The sequence below is a fragment of the Nerophis lumbriciformis genome, linkage group LG13, assembly GCF_033978685.3.
Source record: "Nerophis lumbriciformis linkage group LG13, RoL_Nlum_v2.1, whole genome shotgun sequence".
Lineage (NCBI taxonomy): Eukaryota > Metazoa > Chordata > Actinopteri > Syngnathiformes > Syngnathidae > Nerophis > Nerophis lumbriciformis.
Window position 1 is genome coordinate 43,612,921 of NC_084560.2, and position 21,808 is coordinate 43,634,728.

The window sequence follows — 21,808 nt, forward strand, 5'->3', positions numbered from 1 at the left end:
TCACGGCGGACGAAACTGCTCATGCTCAGGGTGTTTGTGGAGGTTCGGGGTTTTGCACAAATGTGATGCACCATGTTAGATGTCCCGGTTTTGTGACTGTCGTAGACATAAACAGAGTCGCAGCTCTTGCAAATCACGTAGCCAGCATTACTATCATCCTGATTTACAACCTCATAAAAACGAGTCCACGCTGAACTTTTCTGGCCTTTTTTCCCCCTGGTCTTTAGTATTCCCTTTTTTAGTTTGTTGCGTATACGTTTGCTGCCGGCGTTGCCATCTCTTTTTTTTTTCTTCTTCTGTTGTGGCATATGCTGCAGGTGCCTGCTCGTTTTTCGTATGTGGGTAACAACATTTAACTATGTATATATATTCCCGAATTGGTTTAACTGCCACCCGCCTGAATCTATTTAAAATCTAATTTTTTTTTATTTCAACCGCCCGACCCGACCCGCGGATAAAATCTAATTTTTTTTTTTATTTCAACCGCCCGACCCGCGGATAATTCGCAGACTCCGCATCTCTAGCGCTCGGCATTACATTTCTTGAAACCAGCAAACTTATACTAAAAACTAATTTATTGTTCTTAATGGAAAGGCAACAAGGCAAGCGCTTGTTACTCTCGGGGTCTCCTAGCCGCTCAGGCAAATCATATTGTCTAAAAATGCATTTTTCCATGGATAACATGACATCATCGCGCCAAGTGCGTGCTCTTTCAGTCAATTAGTGCACATATTAGAGATGCGCGATTTGCGGACACAACCGCGGATTATCCGCGGGTCGGGCGGTTGAAATTAAAAAAAATTAGATTTTATCCGCGGGTCGGGTCGGGCGGTTGAAATAAAAAAAAATTTGATTTTAAATAGATTCAGGCGGGTGGCAGTTAAACCAACTCGGAAATATATATACATAGTTAAATGTTGTTACCCACATACGAAAAACGAGCAGGCACCTGCAGCATATGCCACAACAGAAGAAGAAAAAAAAAAAGAGATGGCAACGCCGGCAGCAAACGTGGTACGCGACAAACTAAAAAAGGGAATACTAAAGACCAGGGGAAAAAAAGGCCAGAAAAGTTCAGCGTGGACTCGTTTTTATGAGGTTGTAAATCAGGATGATAGTAATGCTGGCTGCGTGATTTGCAAGAGCTGCGACGCTGTTTATGTCTACGACAGTCACAAAACCGGGACATCTAACGTGGTGCATCACATTTGTGCAAAACCCCGAACCTCCACAAACACCCTGAGCATGAGCAGTTTCGTCCGCCGTGATCCCAGAAGAGTGCCACAGGATGTTAAAACAAGATAGAACGCAGCTGCCTGCAGCAGTTTGAGTGGCGCGAGCGCGCTTGGAGGTGCGCTCAGCGCGGCTCCCATGATTGCGCACTGGTGTGCGTCTGGGCCGTGACAGCGTGGCACGCATTGAATGTCTCTGCTGCATTGGATCAGTCTCCTTTCTTTAACAGGCAAAAGCTTTATAACCTCACTAATGCCTTGCATCGTCTATATTAGATATATAACAACTGGCGGGTGGCGGATGGCGGGCGGGTGCGGTTTTGATTAAATGTTAGTTCGGGTGGATGGCGGATGGTTGACGACTTTTGTGATGCGGTTGCGGATGAAATAATTGCCTATCCGCGCATCTCTAGCGCATATATACAGCCCGGCCCCCGGCCAAATTTTTTTTAATTGTAATTTTGAAGAATTTATCTGAATATGCATGAACTATTTCTGTTCAAAATAGTTTGAAATGTCAAATGTTTAAATATTAACCGTCAGTTTGCTGTACTGTGCCAACTGTACTACTATATGAGTACCTATTTTCTATTGTTTCATTGGAAATAAAACAGCAAAGTTTTAATTATGAGACACAATTGTGTCAAAGTCATGATTTTTTTTTTTCATGCTTGAAGTAAGAAATGATGACTTTAAAAAAGTAGTTTTATACTTGTGAGTGTTGATGACACAGCTTTGCAACACTTGATATTCTAGTTTCAAGCATGTTTTACTCAATATAGGTCATCAAATCTCAGCAACAAGCTGTAATATCCTACGGAGATCATTTAGGACCAAAACCCTAAAACACTCTAACATAAAATCTGCTTAGTGAGAAGAATTATCTTATCAGACAGAAAATAAGCAAATATCACATACTTGCCAACCCTACCGGATTTTTTGGGAGACTCCCGAAATTCAGCGCCTCTCCCGAAAACCTCCCGGGACAAATCTTCTCTCGAAATTCAGGCGGAGCTGGAGGCCACACCCCTCCCCCTTGTGTTGATTTATTTTTTTTATTTTGTGGTTTGAATTCGTTTTTGGAGCTGTCATTACACATTTATCAGTATTCACATTGGTCAGTAGGGGGCAGTAGGGTGTTTCTTCCCAATTGAATGCTATCACCTGCAGACCGGAAGTGTCTTGTCATTGCGATGAGCGCGACCAGTCTGTGAACAATTGAAACGTCCTGTGTGCTTTTTCCTCCTGTATAACAGGTTAGTTTTGGTGAATCAACTCACTGAATAATATCCATGTGATCTTTATAAGTTTAAGTACACATTCTGATGGTGGAGCCTAACTCTAAAGTGTTTGTGAGTTGTAGTTTGTATTTGTGAATGAATCCAGTGCACAGCTGCAGTAATCAATGCAAAAAGGCGACGTGAGTGCGCAATGTTTATATAGGAACTTCTGATCCTAATTCAGACTCCCAAATTAGAGCTCCCGTTTTCTTATTGATTTTATAATGTATATTTGTATAATGGGCTTCACGGTGGCAGAGGGGTTAGTGCATCTGCCTCACAATACGAAGGTCCTGAGTAGTCTTGGGTTCAATCCCGGGCTCGGGATCTTTCTGTGTGGAGTTTGCATGTTCTCCCCGTGACTGCGTGGGTTCTCTCCGGGTACTCCGGCTTCCTCCCACCTCCAAAGACATGCACCTGGGGATAAGTTGATTGGCAACACTAAATTGGTCCCTAGTGTGTGGATGTGAGTGTGAATGTTGTCTGTCTATCTGTGTTGGCCCTGCGATGAGGTGGCGACTTGTCCAGGGTGTACCCCGCCTTCCGCCCGGTTGTAGCTGAGATAGGCTCCAGCGCCCCCCGCCACCCCAAAAGGGAATAAGCGGTAGAAAATGGATGGATGGATGGATATTTGTATAATGTGTGTGTTCTGAAATAGTGACAGAGAATAGAACAAGGATGGACAATTCAACCCTTAACTCAACAATGAGTAGATGAGTGTTATGTGTGTGTATATGTGTAAATAAATGAACACTGAAATTCAAGTATTTATTTTTATTTATTTATATATATATATATATATATATATATATATATATATATATATATATAAATAAATAAATAAAATAAATACTTGACTTTCAGTGAATTCTAGCTATATATATATATATATATATATATAGCTAGAATTCACTGAAAGTCAAGTATTTCTTATATATATATATCTTAACCACGCCCCCCACCTCCCGAAATCGGAGGTCTCAAGGTTGGCAAGTATGAAATATCACCCTTATTTGAGATATTTCATCTTACTTAGATTTCACTTTTTGCAGTGTGTTTTGTACTGTTCTCATTATGACCAGCATCTGCGGACCACATAGTTGGACTTTGGACACGCACAATGTGGGATAATCCAAATATTATGTTTCAACACAGACAAAAACACGACAAAAAAAAACATGAAGGATTGAGTGTTGGCTGCAGGGTGAATTACCGTTTTGAACACCGCAAAAATAATAACGAGACATGTTTAAACGCGGCCTAATAAGAACCTATTGCTGTGAGTGGCACCATATACATGTCAACCATAATGGGCTTTTTACAGAATAACCAGCATGCAGGAGCACTTCGCTGTGAAGAAACGGAGGGCAAAGGGAAAAAAAAGGATACTATAGAGTTCCACTTGGATGGACTTTTGAGAGCAAAATCAATGAAAGGAGCGCCAGAACAAAGCTCCGCCTCTAAAGTGCAATGCACTGAAAGGGCCCGCAGGGCATTCAGTGAAACATGTTAGGAGAAGAAAATTGTAAAAAGAAACTTCAGGAATATTGAAAATACACTATACTGCCAAAAGTATTTGACCACCCATCCAAATGATGGGAATCAGGTGTGCTAATCACTTGGCCCGGTGTATCAAATCAAGCACTTAGGAATGGAGGCTGTTTCTACAAACATTTGTGAAAGAATGGGCCGCGCTCAGTGATTTCCAGCGTGGAACTGTCATAGGATGCCTCCTGTGCAACAAATCCAGTCCTGAAATTTCCTCGCTCCTAAATATTCCAAAGTCAACTTTATTATAAGAAAATGTAAGAGTTTGGGAACAACAGCAACTCAGCCACCAAGTGGTAGGCCACGTAAACCGACAGAGAGGGGTCGGCGGATGCTGAAGCGCATAGTGCAAAGACTTTCTGCACAGTCAGTTGCTACAGAGCTCCAAACTTCACGTGACCTTCCAATTAGCCCACGTACAGTACGCAGAGAGCTACATGGAATGGGTTTCCATGGCCGAGCAGCTGCGTCTAAGACATGCATCACCAAGTCCAATGCAAAGCGTCCGATGTAGTGTTATAAAGCAGTGGTCCCCAACCACTGGGCCGCGGCCCGGTACCGGTCCGTGGATCGATTGGTACCGGGCCTCACAAGAAAAAAATAAAAATATATATATATATTTTATTTTTTATTTTTTATTAAATCAACATTAAAAACACAAGATACACCTACAATTAGTGCACCAACATTATATTTCAATATAGATCAATACAGTCTGCCGGGATACAGTCCGTAAGCATGCATGATTGTATTTTTTTATGACAAAAAAAATAAAAAATAAAAATAAAAATACCATTCGCCCCCACTGCAGAGAGCTACATGGAATGGGTTTCCATGGCCGAGCAGCTGCATCTAAGCCATACATCACCAAGTCCAATGCAAAGCGTCCGATGTAGTGTTATAAAGCAGTGGTCCCCAACCACTGGGCCGCGGCCCGGTACCGGTCCGTGGATCGATTGGTACCGGGCCTCACAAGAAAAAAATAAAAATATATATATTTTTTTTTTTTTTTTTTTTTTTAATTAAATCAACATAAAAAACACAAGATACACCTACAATTAGTGCACCAACATTATATTTCAATATAGATCAATACAGTCTGCCGGGATACAGTCCGTATGATTGCATGATTGTATTTTTTTATGACAAAAAATAAATAAAAATTTAAAAAAAAATACCATTCGCCCCCCCTGCATTGTGCCAAGTGTGAAATTTGGTGGAGGAGGAATTATGGTGTGGGGTTGTTTTTCAGGAGTTGGGCTTGGCCCTTTAGTTCCAGTGAAAGGAACTTTGAATGCTCCAGGATACTGTCAGAGGCAGATATTTACATATATCCGAATTTAAGTGTTACTTCTTTTTATTTTCATAATCATATTACAAAACAGCTAGTGTTTTTCTTCCAATTGTGGTCTTTTGGTTGTCTGCAAATACTGTGTGCTTAACCTTGAATGAGGAATGTTAGAGAGATAATGGACATTTGTTTTGGCTAGAGAGACATGACTGCCAGGGACTTAAGAGGGGGAGAGGGTTTTTCGGGGGGCAGACCATCTTGGCGGCGCGATAGAATGTTCTATGCTGGACTGGTCTCAATGTATATATATATATATGCAAAGCTTTGCAAATATATTACAAAATACCTATTCTGTCTCTGGTGGTTTTTCTACTCAGCTTTAAGTGTCGTAAAGAGCTTGGGAGCGACTTGTGACTTGAATTCCCTGGGAGGAACAACTGGTCCAAAACGCAACGCATTTTGGACAATTCCATGCGCCCAACCTTGTGGGAACAGTTTGGAGCGAGCTCCTTCCTCTTCCAACATGACTGTGCACCAGTGCACAAAGCAAGGTCCATAAAGACATGGATGACAGAGTCTGGTGTGGATGCACTTGACTGGCCTGCACAGAGTCCTGACCTGAACCCGATAGAACACCTTTGGGATGAATTAGGACGGAGACTGAGAGCCAGGCCTTCTCCACCAACGCGCTTTTGGAAGAATGGTGTAAAAATTCCTATAAACACACCTTGTGGACAGCCCTCCCAGAAGAGTTGAAGCTGTAATAGCTGCAAAAGGTTATATTGAAGCCTATGGGTTAGGAATGGGATGGCACTTCAACTTCATATGTGAGTCAAGGCAGGTGGCCAAATACTTTTGGCAATGTGGTCTATGTGGTACAGTAGGTGGTTGTGTGAGTGTGACGCCACGAAAAGCAGCCTCATCCTTGGCACGTGCTTGTGTGTCTGTAGGTGTGAAGCGCCATCCTTCTCTCAGACGCCAGCCGCCGCGCCGCTGAGTGAAACCCCATTATCAAGCCGACAAGCCGGGCCTCGCCGTTCCAGCCTGCTGAACCATAATGAGCTCCTCGCAGCCAGACAGCCAACTTGTCTGCACAAATAAATCACTCCAGCCATCGCCTGCACGCCGCCGCTAACCTGCGCCTGCTACTCATATCTCTATCAGACCTCTCCCGCCCCGCATGCAGGTAATCACAGCACACGCGCCATATATTTGTGTCGTAAACACGCAGGGGCACATTTCCCAGGCACTTTTTCAAAAGTTTACATCCACTTTCCCTTGCTCGTGAATGAGAAGGCGGCTCCAAAGTTTTGACTGCGACTTTAATTGTCGCAAACAGTTCCTAGACTCAGCATTGTGTACATGCAGATAAGGGGTGTAACGGACATTTCGGTTTGGTACACTGCAAAAAGTCAGTGTTCAAAAACAATAAAAAAAATTTAAAAAATTGGGGGTATTTTATTTGAACTAAGCAAAATTATTTTTAACCTTGAAAAAAAAATTGTACCTTGATTTTCAAGGTAAAAAAAATTTTACCTTGAAAATCATATTTTACCTTGAAAATCATTTTTTACCTTGAAAATCATTTTTTATCTTGAAAAAAAAATGTTACCTTGAAAAAAAAAATTACCTTGAAAATCATTTTTTACCTTGAAAATCATTTTTAACCTTGAAAAAAAATGTTCACCTTGAAAATTTTTTTTTTACCTTGAAAACCATTTTTTACCTTGAAAATTTTTTTTTACCTTGAAAATCATTTTTAACCTTGAAAAAAACAAATTTACCTGGAAAAATTTTTTTTACCTTAAACATTTTTTTTACCTAGAAAATAATTTTTTACCTTGAAAATCATTTTTAACATTGAAAAAAAATGTTTACCTTGAAAATCATTTTTAACCTTGAAAAAAAAATTTCACCTTGAAAATTTTTTTTTACCTTGAAAACCATTTTTTACCTTGAAAAATATTTTTTACCTTGAAAATTTTTTTTTAACTTGAAAATCATTTTTAACCTTGAAAAAACAAATTTACCTTGAAAAAATGTTTTTACCTTAAATTTTTTTTTTACCTAGAAAATAATTTTTTACCTTGAAAATCATTTTTAACCTTGAAAAAAAATGTTTACCTTGAAAATCATTTTCAACCTTGAAAAAAAAATGTTACCTTGAAATTTTTTTTTTACCTTGAAAATAATTTTTTACCTTCAAAATAATTTTTTACCTTGAAAATCATTTTTAACCTTGAAAAAAAAATTTTACCTTGAAAAATTTTTTTTACATTGAAAATAATTTTTTACCTTGAAAATCATTTTTACCTTGAAAATCATTTTTTACCTTGAAAAAAAAATTTCACCTTGAAAAATGTCCCAGGCACTTTTTCAAAAGTTTACATCCACTTCCCCTTGCTCGTGAATGAGAAGGCGGCTCCAAAGTTTTGACTGCGACTTTAATTGTCGCAAACAGTTCCTAGACTCAGCATTGTGTACATGCAGATAAGGGGTGTAACGGTACAAAACATTTCGGTTTGGTACACTGCAAAAAGTCAGTGTTCAAAAACAATAAAAATAAAAAATAAAAATTGGGGGTATTTTATTTGAACTAAGCAAAATTATTTTTAACCTTGAAAAAAAATGTTACCTTGAAAAAAAATTTTTACCTTGAAAATCATATTTTACCTTGAAAAAAAAATGTTACCTTGAAAAAAAAAAATTACCTTGAAAATCATTTTTTACCTTGAAAATCATTTTTAACCTTGAAAAAAAAATTTCACCTTGAAAAATTTTTTTTACCTTGAAAACCATTTTTTACCTTGAAAAATATTTTTTACCTTGAAAATTTTTTTTTACCTTGAAAATCATTTTTAACCTTGAAAAAACAAATTTACCTTGAAAAAATGGTTTTACCTTAAAAAATGTTTTTACCTAGAAAATCATTTTTTACCTTGAAAATCATTTTTAACCTTGAAAAAAATGTTTACCTTGAAAATCATTTTTAACCTTGAAAAAAAATTTTTACCTTGAAAATCATTTTTTACCTTGAAAATCATTTTTAACCTTGAAAACAAAATTTCACCTTGAAAAATTTTTTTTCCTTGAAAACCATTTTTTACCTTGAAAAATATTTTTTACCTTGAAAATCTTTTTTTACCTTGAAAATCATTTTTAACCTTGAAAAAAAAAATTTACCTTGAAAAATTTTTTTTACATTGAAAATCATTTTTTACCTTGAAAATCATTTTTTACCTTGAAAATCATTTTTAACCTTGAAAAAAAAATTTTACCTTGAAAATTTTTTTTTACATTGAAAATCATTTTTTACATTGAAAATCATTTTTTACCTTGAAAATAATTTTTTACCTTGAAAAAAAAATTTACCTTGAAAACTTTCCCAGGTACTTTTTCAAAAGTTTACATCCACTTTCCCTTGCTCATGAATGAGAAGGCGGCTCCAAAGTTTGGACTGCGACTTTAATTGTCGCAAACAGTTCCTAGACTCAGCATTGTGTACATGCAGATAAGGGGTGTAACGGTACACAAACATTTCGGTTCGGTACGTACCTCGGTTTAGAGGTCACGGTTCGGTTAATTTTCGATACAGTAAGAAAACAACAAAATATAAATGTTTTGGTAATTTATTTACCAAATGTGTAAACAATGGCATAACATACATATACACACAGGGTCCATTGCCAGGGTTCATGTGGTCAACATATATCAAATAGCAACTAAATAAGATAAGGCTCAGAATGGTTTCTTAACAAAACTTTTCTACATATAAAGTGCTTTTTTTGATTGATTGATTGATTGAGACTTTTATTAGTAGATTGCACAGTACAGTACATACACTGCAAAAAGTGAAATCTAAGTAATATGAAATATCTCAAATAAGGGTGATATTTGCTTATTTTCTGTCTGATAAGAAAATTCTTCTCACTGTGCAGATTTTATGTTAGAGTGTTTTACTTGTTTTAAGTGTTTTGGTCCTAAATGATCTCAGAAAGATATTACAGCTTGTTGCTGAGTTTTGATGACCTATATTGAGTAAAACATGCTTGAAACTAGAATATCAAGTGTTGCAAAGCTGTGTCATCAACACTCACAAGTATAAAACTACTTTTTTAAAGTCATCATTTCTTACTTCAAGCATGAAAAAAACAAATCATGTTGCCGAGCGCACATCATTATGTCAAGATAATGGCACTAGCATTTACTTCATTTAAGAATATTTTTCAATATATTGAGCAAAAGGTCTCTTTTTCAGTGGCGTAGTGGTTAGAGACCGCCGCTCCCAGTCTGTGGAACACTCTCCCTGACCACCTGAGGGCACCACAGACTGTGGATGCTTTTTAAAAAAGGCTTAAAACCCCTTCTTTTTAAAAAAGCCTTTTTTTTTTTTTTTTAGATATATGCATACTAGTTCTAGCTATTTGGCTGTTCTAGTTTTAATTTTTTTTAATTTTTTATTATCTTTTTAATACACTGTAGCACTTTGAGGTTGTTTACTCAATGTAAAGTGCTTTTTACAAATAAAATCTATTATTATTATTATTATTAGGGTGTTCGCCCTGAGATGGGTAGGTTGTGAGTTCAAACCCCGGCCGAGTCATACCAAAGACTATAAAAATGGGAGCCATTACCTCTCTGCTTGGCACTCAGCATCAAGGGTTGGAATTGGGGGTTAAATCACCAAAAATGATTCCCGGGCGCGGCCACCGCTGCTGCTGCACACTGCTCCCCTCACCTCCCAGGGGGTGAACAAGGGGATGGGTCAAATGCAGAGGACAAAATTCACCACACCTAGTGTGTGTGAGACAATCATTGATACTTTAACTTTAACTCTTTTTTTTCTACCAAGAAAAGTGCACTTGTTATTAGTGAGAATATACTTATTTTAAGCTATTTTTGGGTTCATTGAGGTTAGCTAATTTGACTTGTTTTGGAAAGTCTTGACAAGCCAAATTTTCTTGTTCTATTGGCAGATAATTTTGCTTAGTTCAAATAAAATACTGCTAATTTTTTTCTTTTTCTTTTTTTCGACACACTGACTTTTCGCAGTGTATTCCGTACAATTGACCACTAAATGGTAACACCCCAATAAGTTTTTCAACTCGTTTAAGTCGGGGTCCACGTTAATCAACATTAAACTGCCTCAAGTTGTTGCTCAGATTAAATAAAATGACAAAACTTTTCTTCTACATATAAAAAAAACTCAGCCATTTAATTGAATATAAGTTGAAAAGGATTTGCAAATCATTGTATTCTGTTTTTATTTACCATTTACACAACGTGACAACTTCACTGCTTTTTGTCATGTCTGTTGATCATGTTTTGTTTTAGTCATGTTCGGTTTTGTTTTTGGACTCTTTGTGCACTCTTGTTTTGTCACCATAGCAACCCATTAGTTGTCACCTGTCATGTCACGCACCTGTCTCACGCTTTGCACTCGCACACCTGTCACTAATCATGTCACTGCTATTTAAGCCTGTCTGTTTCTGCTGATCGTCCTGGTGACATTATCCTCTCTATCCTTTCTACCTCTGCTACCTTTCATTCCAAGCCATAGTTCCATGCCATAGTTGTCATGCTGTTTCACGCCACAGTAAGTGTTGTTTTCATTTTCTTGTTCATAGTCTCTATAGTTTTGTTTCATTAGCCAAGTTTGTTCTCCGCCTTTTGTTTGCTTCCTTCTTTTGTAGTTTGTTAGTGTTCAAAATAAAATACTGTATGTACTTACATTCACGCCTTGCCCGTGCCAACTTTCCTTTGCATTCCGGGAAAACAACCCAAAGTCCAAGTATTGACAGTTTTGTGGTTTGTGTATTACTTATGTATTAGTTAAAAATTCGACCCAAACATTTTATGAAGTCAACTACAAATAAGGCAATATAAGAAAGTATCCAACACTTATTTTTTCTAAAGTAAATCTGGACAGCAGAAAAATGAAAAAAAATAAAAAATGAGATAAGAATAAGAATCGCAAATAATTTGAAAATCCATTTTTTTTCCCGTCACTTATTTTGTCTAAAAAATAGCACACACACTAGAGATGCGCGGTTTGCGGGCACAACCGCGGAGTCCGCGGATTATCCGCGGATCGGGCAGATGAAATTAAAAAAAATAAGATTTTATCCGCGCGCGGGTCGGGTCGGGCGGATTAATTAGATATATATTTTTTTTATTTTTTTTATTTTTTTTTGCGGGTGGCAGTTAAACCAATTCGGAAATATATATACATAGTTAAATGTTGTTACCCACATACGAAAAACGAGCAGGCACCTGCTGCATATGCCACAACAGCTTCTCGCTGCCGTCGCCGGCAGCGAGAAGCGCTTGGAGGTGCGCTCAGCGCGGCTCCCATATGATTGCGCACTGGTGTGCGTCTGGGTCGTGACAGCGTGGCACGCGAAAGTCTGTGCTGCATTGGATCAGTCTCCTTTCTTTAACAGGCAAAAGCTTTATAACCTCACCATACCTGCCAACTTTTGAAATCAGAAAAACCTAGTAGCCAGGGTCCAAGGGCCGCAGGCCCCGGTAGGTCCAGGACAAAGTCCTGGTGGAGGGTTCAGGGCTTCGCCCCCCGACGCAAAATGATTATTAGCATTCAGACAGGTTAAAATGTTGCTAAAACCATCACTTTTCTATCAGTCACAGTGACTTTTCAAAACAAAAATATTACAGCAAAAATCATATGGGTTGATTGACATGTTTATTCTGTAAGCTAACTTCAATAGTTTGAAATTATTTTGACAGTTAATGCCAGTTATCCTGTCAACCTTTCACAAGACTTCAATTTGTTAATTGAAAGTATAAACAGTATAAACACTTTTTACAGTAAACAAATGGTAAAACAGTACTAAACAATTCCATAAAAAAAAGAATTGGTGTCATTATTAACTTTCTGTCCAAGCTTGTATAATCTACTGCCTTGTTCAATTGTAAAAAATATTCTGTGCCTAAAATTCACATTTCTATCACAATTATCATACTGTAAACATGGTAAGCTAACTTCATTAAAATTAATAGTCCTGTCAATAGCATGGAATTACAATTCAAATGTAGTTTTTTTGTAAGCCTTTCAAAAGAATTCAAAATATGAAAAATTAATGAAAATTAATTTAAGCCATCAGACACTTGAAAAGTGGCACATCACATCTCTAATGTAATCATTTTAACTTTTCAACAGAAATAGCACTGCAAAAATATTAAGGACATACTTCTGTATTTTGGTAGTTATGCTGTCAACATTTAACAAGATTTCTTCAACTTGGACTTGAAAGCATAAATAGTATAAACACTTTTAACAGTATGTCGTGCTGTGAAATACAGCCGACAGGATTGCGCACCAAACACGAAGCAAGGCCAAAGCGCATGATTGGTGCAGGAGAACAAAGGACTTCTTTCATTTAAGGTTTGTGATAAACCATCAAACTCATTCGTTAAAAGGACTCTATAGTAATATAAAGCAAATTTTTCTGGACATTATCATGCAAGAAAAGTTTATTTTTGGGACCGCGATCACCGCGTAATGATTTTTAAAGGTTTCATTACAAACATTTAACTGTCCCATGTGATCAGCCAGTGCGATTGGAAATCCATGCTCAATTATTGCCTCCGTAAATAAAACTTCGGGCGGGTGCGGGCGGATGGCGGGCGGGTGCAGTTCTGATCAAACGTTACATCGGGTGGATGGCGGATGGTTGACGACTTTCTGACGCGGTTGCGGATGAAATAAATTGCCTATCCGCGCATCTCTAACACACACACACATACAGTCTAGTTTTTTTTAACATAGGAACTATTATTTAACGTTAGTATTGACACACAGACATAACATCAGTGTTAGCCACACATACGGAAAAAAGTAAAAAGTGGGAAATTTTGCTGCATGCTTTGAATGGGAAAAAGTAGCACCCTCTGGTGGATGAGGTATAAAAATATAAGCCAGTTGTCCAATTGGAGCTCTCAACAAAGAATTGTGTTAGTTTAAAACAACAAAAAAGTCATGATAAACAATATTACAGTACGGTCATATGGCATAATGTCTACTGCACATGTGATGGCATGCGCTCTGTGTACGCACCGTTACATATTTTGTCATTGTGTGTGGCACAGACCCAGTCATGGCACTCGCAGCGAGGCCCATAGAATTTCCCTGGATCTGACGCCTGGCAGACGCACGCGCCGCAGTCACATTTGCCCCTCCCGCTGCAGATGTTGCCGTCGGGCGTCCGGCAGCGGCGTAGGGATGAGTCGGCCGACAGGCGACACACGCCCGCCACCTGGCTGATCGGGAAAAAAGGCAATAAAAAAAAAGAAGAAGAAGAGCGAGGGTAAGTCATGGGCCAAGTATGCAACTGCATGTGTTGCAGTCATCTTGTATTGAGCTGCAAACATTTTACTCTCATGTTATTATTGAAATGTTTTTATGCACGTTTTGCATTGAATATTGAACAAGCAAGGCTTATATAACTTTATAGTAACATGCAAAATCCAGTTTCAAATAATAATTAAAGCTGCAAGCAGCGATGGACGGGACCGACTTTGACGGCACATAAAATCCAAACCGGAGCAGTGATCAAAACTCTTTCGTCAAATTTTGATCAGAAGGGTTCAATCTCTCTCCTGTGCTAGTTTGAAGTAGACACGACAAACGCGCTCAGAGGAGATAATGTTTGAAAAAAGGTGACCGGTTTTTACAAAACTTTTGTTTTGAAGGGGGAATTGCAAACTTCCTGTTGATTTTTGCTGGGGGTTGTCAATATATGGAATGTAGGTCTAAGTGAGACCTACATAGAGGTTTTTGTTTCATGTCTCTAAGACATTCCTACTGGAAGTTACAGGCAGTTTTGTCTGAGTTTTTTTCCTAGGAGCAGTTGTGTCTGTGTTTTCTTCCTAGGGGGCGCTAGAGCGCAATTTTGAGTTTTGGGATTGGTTTTTTTTATTAGATGCCAATTTTTGCCAGTCCTGATGTGTGTGTCCAGTTTGGTGAGTTTTGAAGCATGTTAAAGGGGTCAAATTACAGCTCAAAGAGGCAAAAGTGACAGTTTTTAGTAAACTTTTGTTTTGAAGGGGGAATTGCCAATTTCCTGTTGATTTTTGCTGAAAGATGTCAATGTATGAAATCTAGGTCTAAGTCAGACCTACATAGACATTTCATGTCTCTACGACATTCCTACCGGAAGTTACAAGCAGTTTTGTCTGTGTTTTTTACTAGGGGGCGCAAGAGCGCAATTTTGAGGTTTGGGTTTGTTTTTTTTATTAGATGGCAATTTTTGCCAGTCCTGATGTGTGTGTCAAATATGGTGAGTTTTGAAGCATGTTAAGGGGGTCAAATTACAGCTCAAAAAGGCAAAAGTGACTGTTTTTAGTAAACTTTTGTTTTGAAGGGGGAATTGCCAACTTCCTGTTGATTTTTGCTGCAGGATGTCAATGTATGAAATCTAGGTCTAAGTCAGACCTACATAGACATTTCATGTCTCTACGACATTCCTACCGGAAGTTACAAGCAGTTTTGTCTGTGTTTTTTACTAGGGGGCGCTAGAGCGCAATTTTGAGTTTTGGGTTGTTTTTTTTTATTAGATGGCAATTTTCGCCAGTCCTGATGTGTGTGTCAAATATGGTGAGTTTTGAAGCATGTTAAGGGGGTCAAATTACAGCTCAAAGAGGCAAAAGTGACAGTTTTTAGTAAACTTTTGTTTTGAAGGGGGAATTGCCAACTTCCTGTTGATTTTTGCTGAAAGATGTCAATGTATGAAATCTAGGTCTAAGTCAGACCTACATAGACATTTCATGTCTCTACGACATTCCTACCGGAAGTTACAAGCAGTTGTGTCTGTGTTTTTTACTAGGGGGCGCTAGAGCGCAAATTTGAGTTTTGGGTTGTTTTTTTTATTAGATGCCAATTTTCGCCAGTCCTGATGTGTGTGTCAAATATGGTGAGTTTTGAAGCATGTTAAGGGGGTCAAATTACAGCTCAAAGAGGCAAAAGTGACCGTTTTTAGTAAACTTTTGTTTTGAAGGGGGAATTGCCAACTTCCTAATGATTTTTGCTGAAAGATGTCAATGTATGAAATCTAGGTCTAAGTCAGACCTACATAGACATTTCATGTCTCTACGACATTCCTACCGGAAGTTACAAGCAGTTTTGTCTGTGTTTTTTACTAGGGGGCGCTAGAGCGCAATTTGGAGTTTTGGGTTTTGTTTTTTATTAGATGGCAATTTTGCCAGTCCTAAAGTGTGTGTCCAGTTTGGTGAGTTTTGAAGCATGCTAAAGGGGTCAAATTACAGCTCAAAGAGGCAAAAGTGACAGTTTTTAGTAAACTTTTGTTTTGAAGGGGGAATTGCCAACTTCCTGTTGATTTTTGCTGAAAGATGTCAATGTATGAAATCTAGGTCTAAGTCAGACCTACATAGACATTTCATGTCTCTACGACATTCCTACCGGAAGTTACAAGCAGTTTTGTCTGTGTTTTTTACTAGGGGGCGCTAGAGCGCAATTTTGAGTTTTTGGGATTGGGTTTTTTATTAGATCTCAATTTTTGCCAGTCCTGATGTGTGTGTCCAGTTTGGTGAGTTTTGAAGCATGTTAAAGGGGTCAAATTACAGCTCAAAGAGGCAAAAGTGACTGTTTTTAGTAAACTTTTGTTTTGAAGGGGGAATTGCCAACTTCCTGTTGATTTTTGCTGAAAGATGTCAATGTATGAAATCTAGGTCTAAGTCAGACCTACATAGACATTTCATGTCTCTACGACATTCCTACCGGAAGTTACAAGCAGTTTTGTCTGTGTTTTTTACTAGGGGGCGCAAGAGCGCAATTTTGAGGTTTGGGTTTTTTTTTTTATTAGATGGCAATTTTTGCCAGTCCTGATGTGTGTGTCAAATATGGTGAGTTTTGAAGCATGTTAAGGGGGTCAAATTACAGCTCAAAAAGGCAAAAGTGACTGTTTTTAGTAAACTTTTGTTTTGAAGGGGGAATTGCCAACTTCCTGTTGATTTTTGCTGCAGGATGTCAATGTATGAAATCTAGGTCTAAGTCAGACCTACATAGACATTTCATGTCTCTACGACATTCCTACCGGAAGTTACAAGCAGTTTTGTCTGTGTTTTTTACTAGGGGGCGCTAGAGCGCAATTTTGAGTTTTGGGTTGTTTTTTTTTATTAGATGGCAATTTTCGCCAGTCCTGATGTGTGTGTCAAATATGGTGAGTTTTGAAGCATGTTAAGGGGGTCAAATTACAGCTCAAAGAGGCAAAAGTGACAGTTTTTAGTAAACTTTTGTTTTGAAGGGGGAATTGCCAACTTCCTGTTGATTTTTGCTGAAAGATGTCAATGTATGAAATCTAGGTCTAAGTCAGACCTACATAGACATTTCATGTCTCTACGACATTCCTACCGGAAGTTACAAGCAGTTGTGTCTGTGTTTTTTACTAGGGGGCGCTAGAGCGCAATTTTGAGTTTTGGGTTGTTTTTTTTATTAGATGCCAATTTTCGCCAGTCCTGATGTGTGTGTCAAATATGGTGAGTTTTGAAGCATGTTAAGGGGGTCAAATTACAGCTCAAAGAGGCAAAAGTGACCGTTTTTAGTAAACTTTTGTTTTGAAGGGGGAATTGCCAACTTCCTAATGATTTTTGCTGAAAGATGTCAATGTATGAAATCTAGGTCTAAGTCAGACCTACATAGACATTTCATGTCTCTACGACATTCCTACCGGAAGTTACAAGCAGTTTTGTCTGTGTTTTTTACTAGGGGGCGCTAGAGCGCAATTTGGAGTTTTGGGTTTTGTTTTTTATTAGATGGCAATTTTGCCAGTCCTAAAGTGTGTGTCCAGTTTGGTGAGTTTTGAAGCATGCTAAAGGGGTCAAATTACAGCTCAAAGAGGCAAAAGTGACAGTTTTTAGTAAACTTTTGTTTTGAAGGGGGAATTGCCAACTTCCTGTTGATTTTTGCTGAAAGATGTCAATGTATGAAATCTAGGTCTAAGTCAGACCTACATAGACATTTCATGTCTCTACGACATTCCTACCGGAAGTTACAAGCAGTTTTGTCTGTGTTTTTTACTAGGGGGCGCTAGAGCGCAATTTTGAGTTTTTGGGATTGGGTTTTTTATTAGATCTCAATTTTTGCCAGTCCTGATGTGTGTGTCCAGTTTGGTGAGTTTTGAAGCATGTTAAAGGGGTCAAATTACAGCTCAAAGAGGCAAAAGTGACTGTTTTTAGTAAACTTTTGTTTTGAAGGGGGAATTGCCAACTTCCTGTTGATTTTTGCTGAAAGATGTCAATGTATGAAATCTAGGTCTAAGTCAGACCTACATAGACATTTCATGTCTCTACGACATTCCTACCGGAAGTTACAAGCAGTTTTGTCTGTGTTTTTTACTAGGGGGCGCTAGAGCGCAATTTTGAGGTTTGGGTTTTTTTTTTTATTAGATGGCAATTTTCGCCAGTCCTGATGTGTGTGTCAAATATGGTGAGTTTTGAAGCATGTTAAGGGGGTCAAATTACAGCTCAAAGAGGCAAAAGTGACTGTTTTTAGTAAACTTTTGTTTTGAAGGGGGAATTGCCAACTTCCTGTTGATTTTTGCTGAAAGATGTCAATGTATGAAATCTAGGTCTAAGTCAGACCTACATAGACATTTCATGTCTCTACGACATTCCTACCGGAAGTTACAAGCAGTTTTGTCTGTGTTTTTTACTAGGGGGCGCTAGAGCGCAATTTTGAGTTTTTGGGATTGGGTTTTTTAATAGATCTCAATTTTTGCCAGTCCTGATGTGTGTGTCCAGTTTGGTGAGTTTTGAAGCATGTTAAAGGGGTCAAATTACAGCTCAAAGAGGCAAAAGTGACTGTTTTTAGTAAACTTTTGTTTTGAAGGGGGAATTGCCAACTTCCTGTTGATTTTTGTTGAAAGATGTCAATGTATGAAATCTAGGTCTAAGTCAGACCTACATAGACATTTCATGTCTCTACGACATTCCTACCGGAAGTTACAAGCAGTTTTGTCTGTGTTTTTTATTAGGGGGCGCTAGAGCGCAATTTTGAGGTTTGGGTTTTTTTTTTTTTATTAGATGGCAATTTTTGCCAGTCCTGATGTGTGTGTCAAATATGGTGAGTTTTGAACCATGTTAAGGCGGTCAAATTACAGCTCAAAGAGGCAAAAGTGACTGTTTTTAGTAAACTTTTGTTTTGAAGGGGGAATTGCCAACTTCCTGTTGATTTTTGCTGAAAGATGTCAATGTATGAAATCTAGGTCTAAGTCAGACCTACATAGACATTTCATGTCTCTACGACATTCCTATCGGAAGTTACAAGCAGTTTTGTCTGTGTTTTTTTACTAGGGGGCGCTAGAGCGCAATTTTGAGTTTTTTTTTGTTTTGTTTTTATTAGATGGCAATTTTCGCCAGTCCTGATGTGTGTGTCAAAAATGGTGAGTTTTGAAGCATGTTAAGGGGGTCAAATTACAGCTCAAAGAGGCAAAAGTGACAGTTTTTAGTAAACTTTTGTTTTGAAGGGGGAATTGCCAACTTCCTGTTGATTTTTGCTGAAAGATGTCAATGTATGAAATATAGGTCTAAGTCAGACCTACATAGACATTTCATGTCTCTACGACATTCCTACCGGAAGTTACAAGCAGTTTTGTCTGTGTTTTTTACTAGGGGGGCGCTAGAGCGCAATTTTGAGTTTTGGGATTGGGTTTTTTATTAGATCGCAATTTTTGCCAGTCCTGATGTGTGTGTCCAGTTTGGTGAGTTTTGAAGCATGTTAAAGGGGGTCAAATTACAGCTCAAAGAGGCAAAAGTGACAGTTTTTAGTAAACTTTTGTTTTGAAGGGGGAATTGCCAACTTCCTGTTGATTTTTGCTGAAAGATGTCAATGTATGAAATCTAGGTCTAAGTCAGACCTACATAGACATTTCATGTCTCTACGACATTCTTGCCGGAAGTTACAAGCAGTCTTGTCTGTGTTTTTTACTAGGGGGCGCTAGAGCGCAATTTTGAGTTTTGGTTGTTTTTTTTTATTAGATGGCAATTTTCGCCAGTCCTGATGTGTGTGTCAAATATGGTGAGTTTTGAAGCATGTTAAGGGGGTCAAATTACAGCTCAAAGAGGCAAAAGTGACAGTTTTTAGTAAACTTTTGTTTTGAAGGGGGAATTGCCAACTTCCTGTTGATTTTTGCTGAAAGATGTCAATGTATGAAATCTAGGTCTAAGTCAGACCTACATAGACATTTCATGTCTCTACGACATTCCTACCGGAAGTTACAAGCAGTTTTGTCTGTGTTTTTTACTAGGGGGCGCTAGAGCGCAATTTTGAGTTTTGGGTTGTTTTTTTTATTAGATGGCAGTTTTAGCCAGTCCTGATGTGTGTGTCAAATATGGTGAGTTTTGAAGCATGTTAAGGGGGTCAAATTACAGCTCAAAGAGGCAAAAGTGACAGTTTTTAGTAAACTTTTGTTTTGAAGGGGGAATTGCCAACTTCCTGTTGATTTTTGCTGAAAGATGTCAATGTATGAAATCTAGGTCTAAGTCAGACCTACATAGACATTTCATGTCTCTACGACATTCCTACCGGAAGTTACAAGCAGTTTTGTCTGTGTTTTTTACTAGGGGGCGCTAGAGCGCAATTTTGAGTTTTAGGTTTTTTTTTTTATTAGATGGCAGTTTTCGCCAGTCCTGATGTGTGTGTCCAGTTTGGTGAGTTTTGAAGCATGTTAAAGGGGTCAAATTACAGCTCAAAGAGGCAAAAGTGACAGTTTTTAGTAAACTTTTGTTTTGAAGGGGGAATTGCCAACTTCCTGTTGATTTTTGCTGAAAGATGTCAATATATGAAATATAGGTCTAAGTCAGACCTACATAGACATGTCATGTCTCTACGACATTCCTACCGGAAGTTACAAGCAGTTTTGTCTGTGTTTTTTACTAGGGGGCGCTAGAGCGCAATTTTGAGTTTTGGGATTGGGTTTTTTATTAGATCGCAATTTTTGCCAGTCCTGATGTGTGTGTCCAGTTTGGTGAGTTTTGAAGCATGTTAAAGGGGTCAAATTACAGCTCAAAGAGGCAAAAGTGACCGTTTTTGGTAAACTTTTGTTTTGAAGGGGGAATTGCCAACTTCCTGTTGATTTTTGCTGAAAGATGTCAATGTATGAAATCTAGGTCTAAGTCAGACCTACATAGACATTTCATGTCTCTACGACATTCCTACCGGAAGTTACAAGCAGTTTTGTCTGTGTTTTTTACTAGGGGGCGCTAGAGCGCAATTTTGAGTTTTGGGGTTGTTTTTTTTTATTAGATGGCAATTTTCGCCAGTCCTGATGTGTGTGTCCAGTTTGGTGAGTTTTGAAGCATGTTAAAGGGGTCAAATTACAGCTCAAAGAGGCAAAAGTGACTGTTTTTAGTAAACTTTTGTTTTGAAGGGGGAATTGCCAACTTCCTGTTGATTTTTGCTGAAAGATGTCAATGTATGAAATCTAGGTCTAAGTCAGACCTACATAGACATTTCATGTCTCTACGACATTCCTACCGGAAGTTACAAGCAGTTTTGTCTGTGTTTTTTACTAGGGGGCGCTAGAGCGCAATTTTGAGGTTTGGGTTTTTTTTTTTATTAGATGGCAATTTTCGCCAGTCCTGATGTGTGTGTCAAATATGGTGAGTTTTGAAGCATGTTAAGGGGGTCAAATTACAGCTCAAAGAGGCAAAAGTGACTGTTTTTAGTAAACTTTTGTTTTGAAGGGGGAATTGCCAACTTCCTGTTGATTTTTGCTGAAAGATGTCAATGTATGAAATCTAGGTCTAAGTCAGACCTACATAGACATTTCATGTCTCTACGACATTCCTACCGGAAGTTACAAGCAGTTTTGTCTGTGTTTTTTACTAGGGGGCGCTAGAGCGCAATTTTGAGTTTTTGGGATTGGGTTTTTTATTAGATCTCAATTTTTGCCAGTCCTGATGTGTGTGTCCAGTTTGGTGAGTTTTGAAGCATGTTAAAGGGGTCAAATTACAGCTCAAAGAGGCAAAAGTGACTGTTTTTAGTAAACTTTTGTTTTGAAGGGGGAATTGCCAACTTCCTGTTGATTTTTGTTGAAAGATGTCAATGTATGAAATCTAGGTCTAAGTCAGACCTACATAGACATTTCATGTCTCTACGACATTCCTACCGGAAGTTACAAGCAGTTTTGTCTGTGTTTTTTATTAGGGGGCGCTAGAGCGCAATTTTGAGGTTTGGGTTTTTTTTTTTTTATTAGATGGCAATTTTTGCCAGTCCTGATGTGTGTGTCAAATATGGTGAGTTTTGAACCATGTTAAGGCGGTCAAATTACAGCTCAAAGAGGCAAAAGTGACTGTTTTTAGTAAACTTTTGTTTTGAAGGGGGAATTGCCAACTTCCTGTTGATTTTTGCTGAAAGATGTCAATGTATGAAATCTAGGTCTAAGTCAGACCTACATAGACATTTCATGTCTCTACGACAT

The 21,808-nt window shown here is 38.2% G+C and overlaps 1 protein-coding gene across 1 annotated transcript in view; it reads right to left on the reverse strand.

The window, feature by feature from the left end:
• Positions 1–21,808, reverse strand: part of itgbl1 (integrin, beta-like 1) — a 122,655-nt gene that overhangs the window by 74,799 nt on the left and 26,048 nt on the right. Inside the window, exon 2 of the mRNA XM_061970739.2 lies at positions 13,429–13,631. Within this exon, the coding sequence (XP_061826723.1) occupies positions 13,429–13,631 (203 nt within the window). The remainder of the gene's footprint in view (positions 1–13,428; positions 13,632–21,808) is intronic.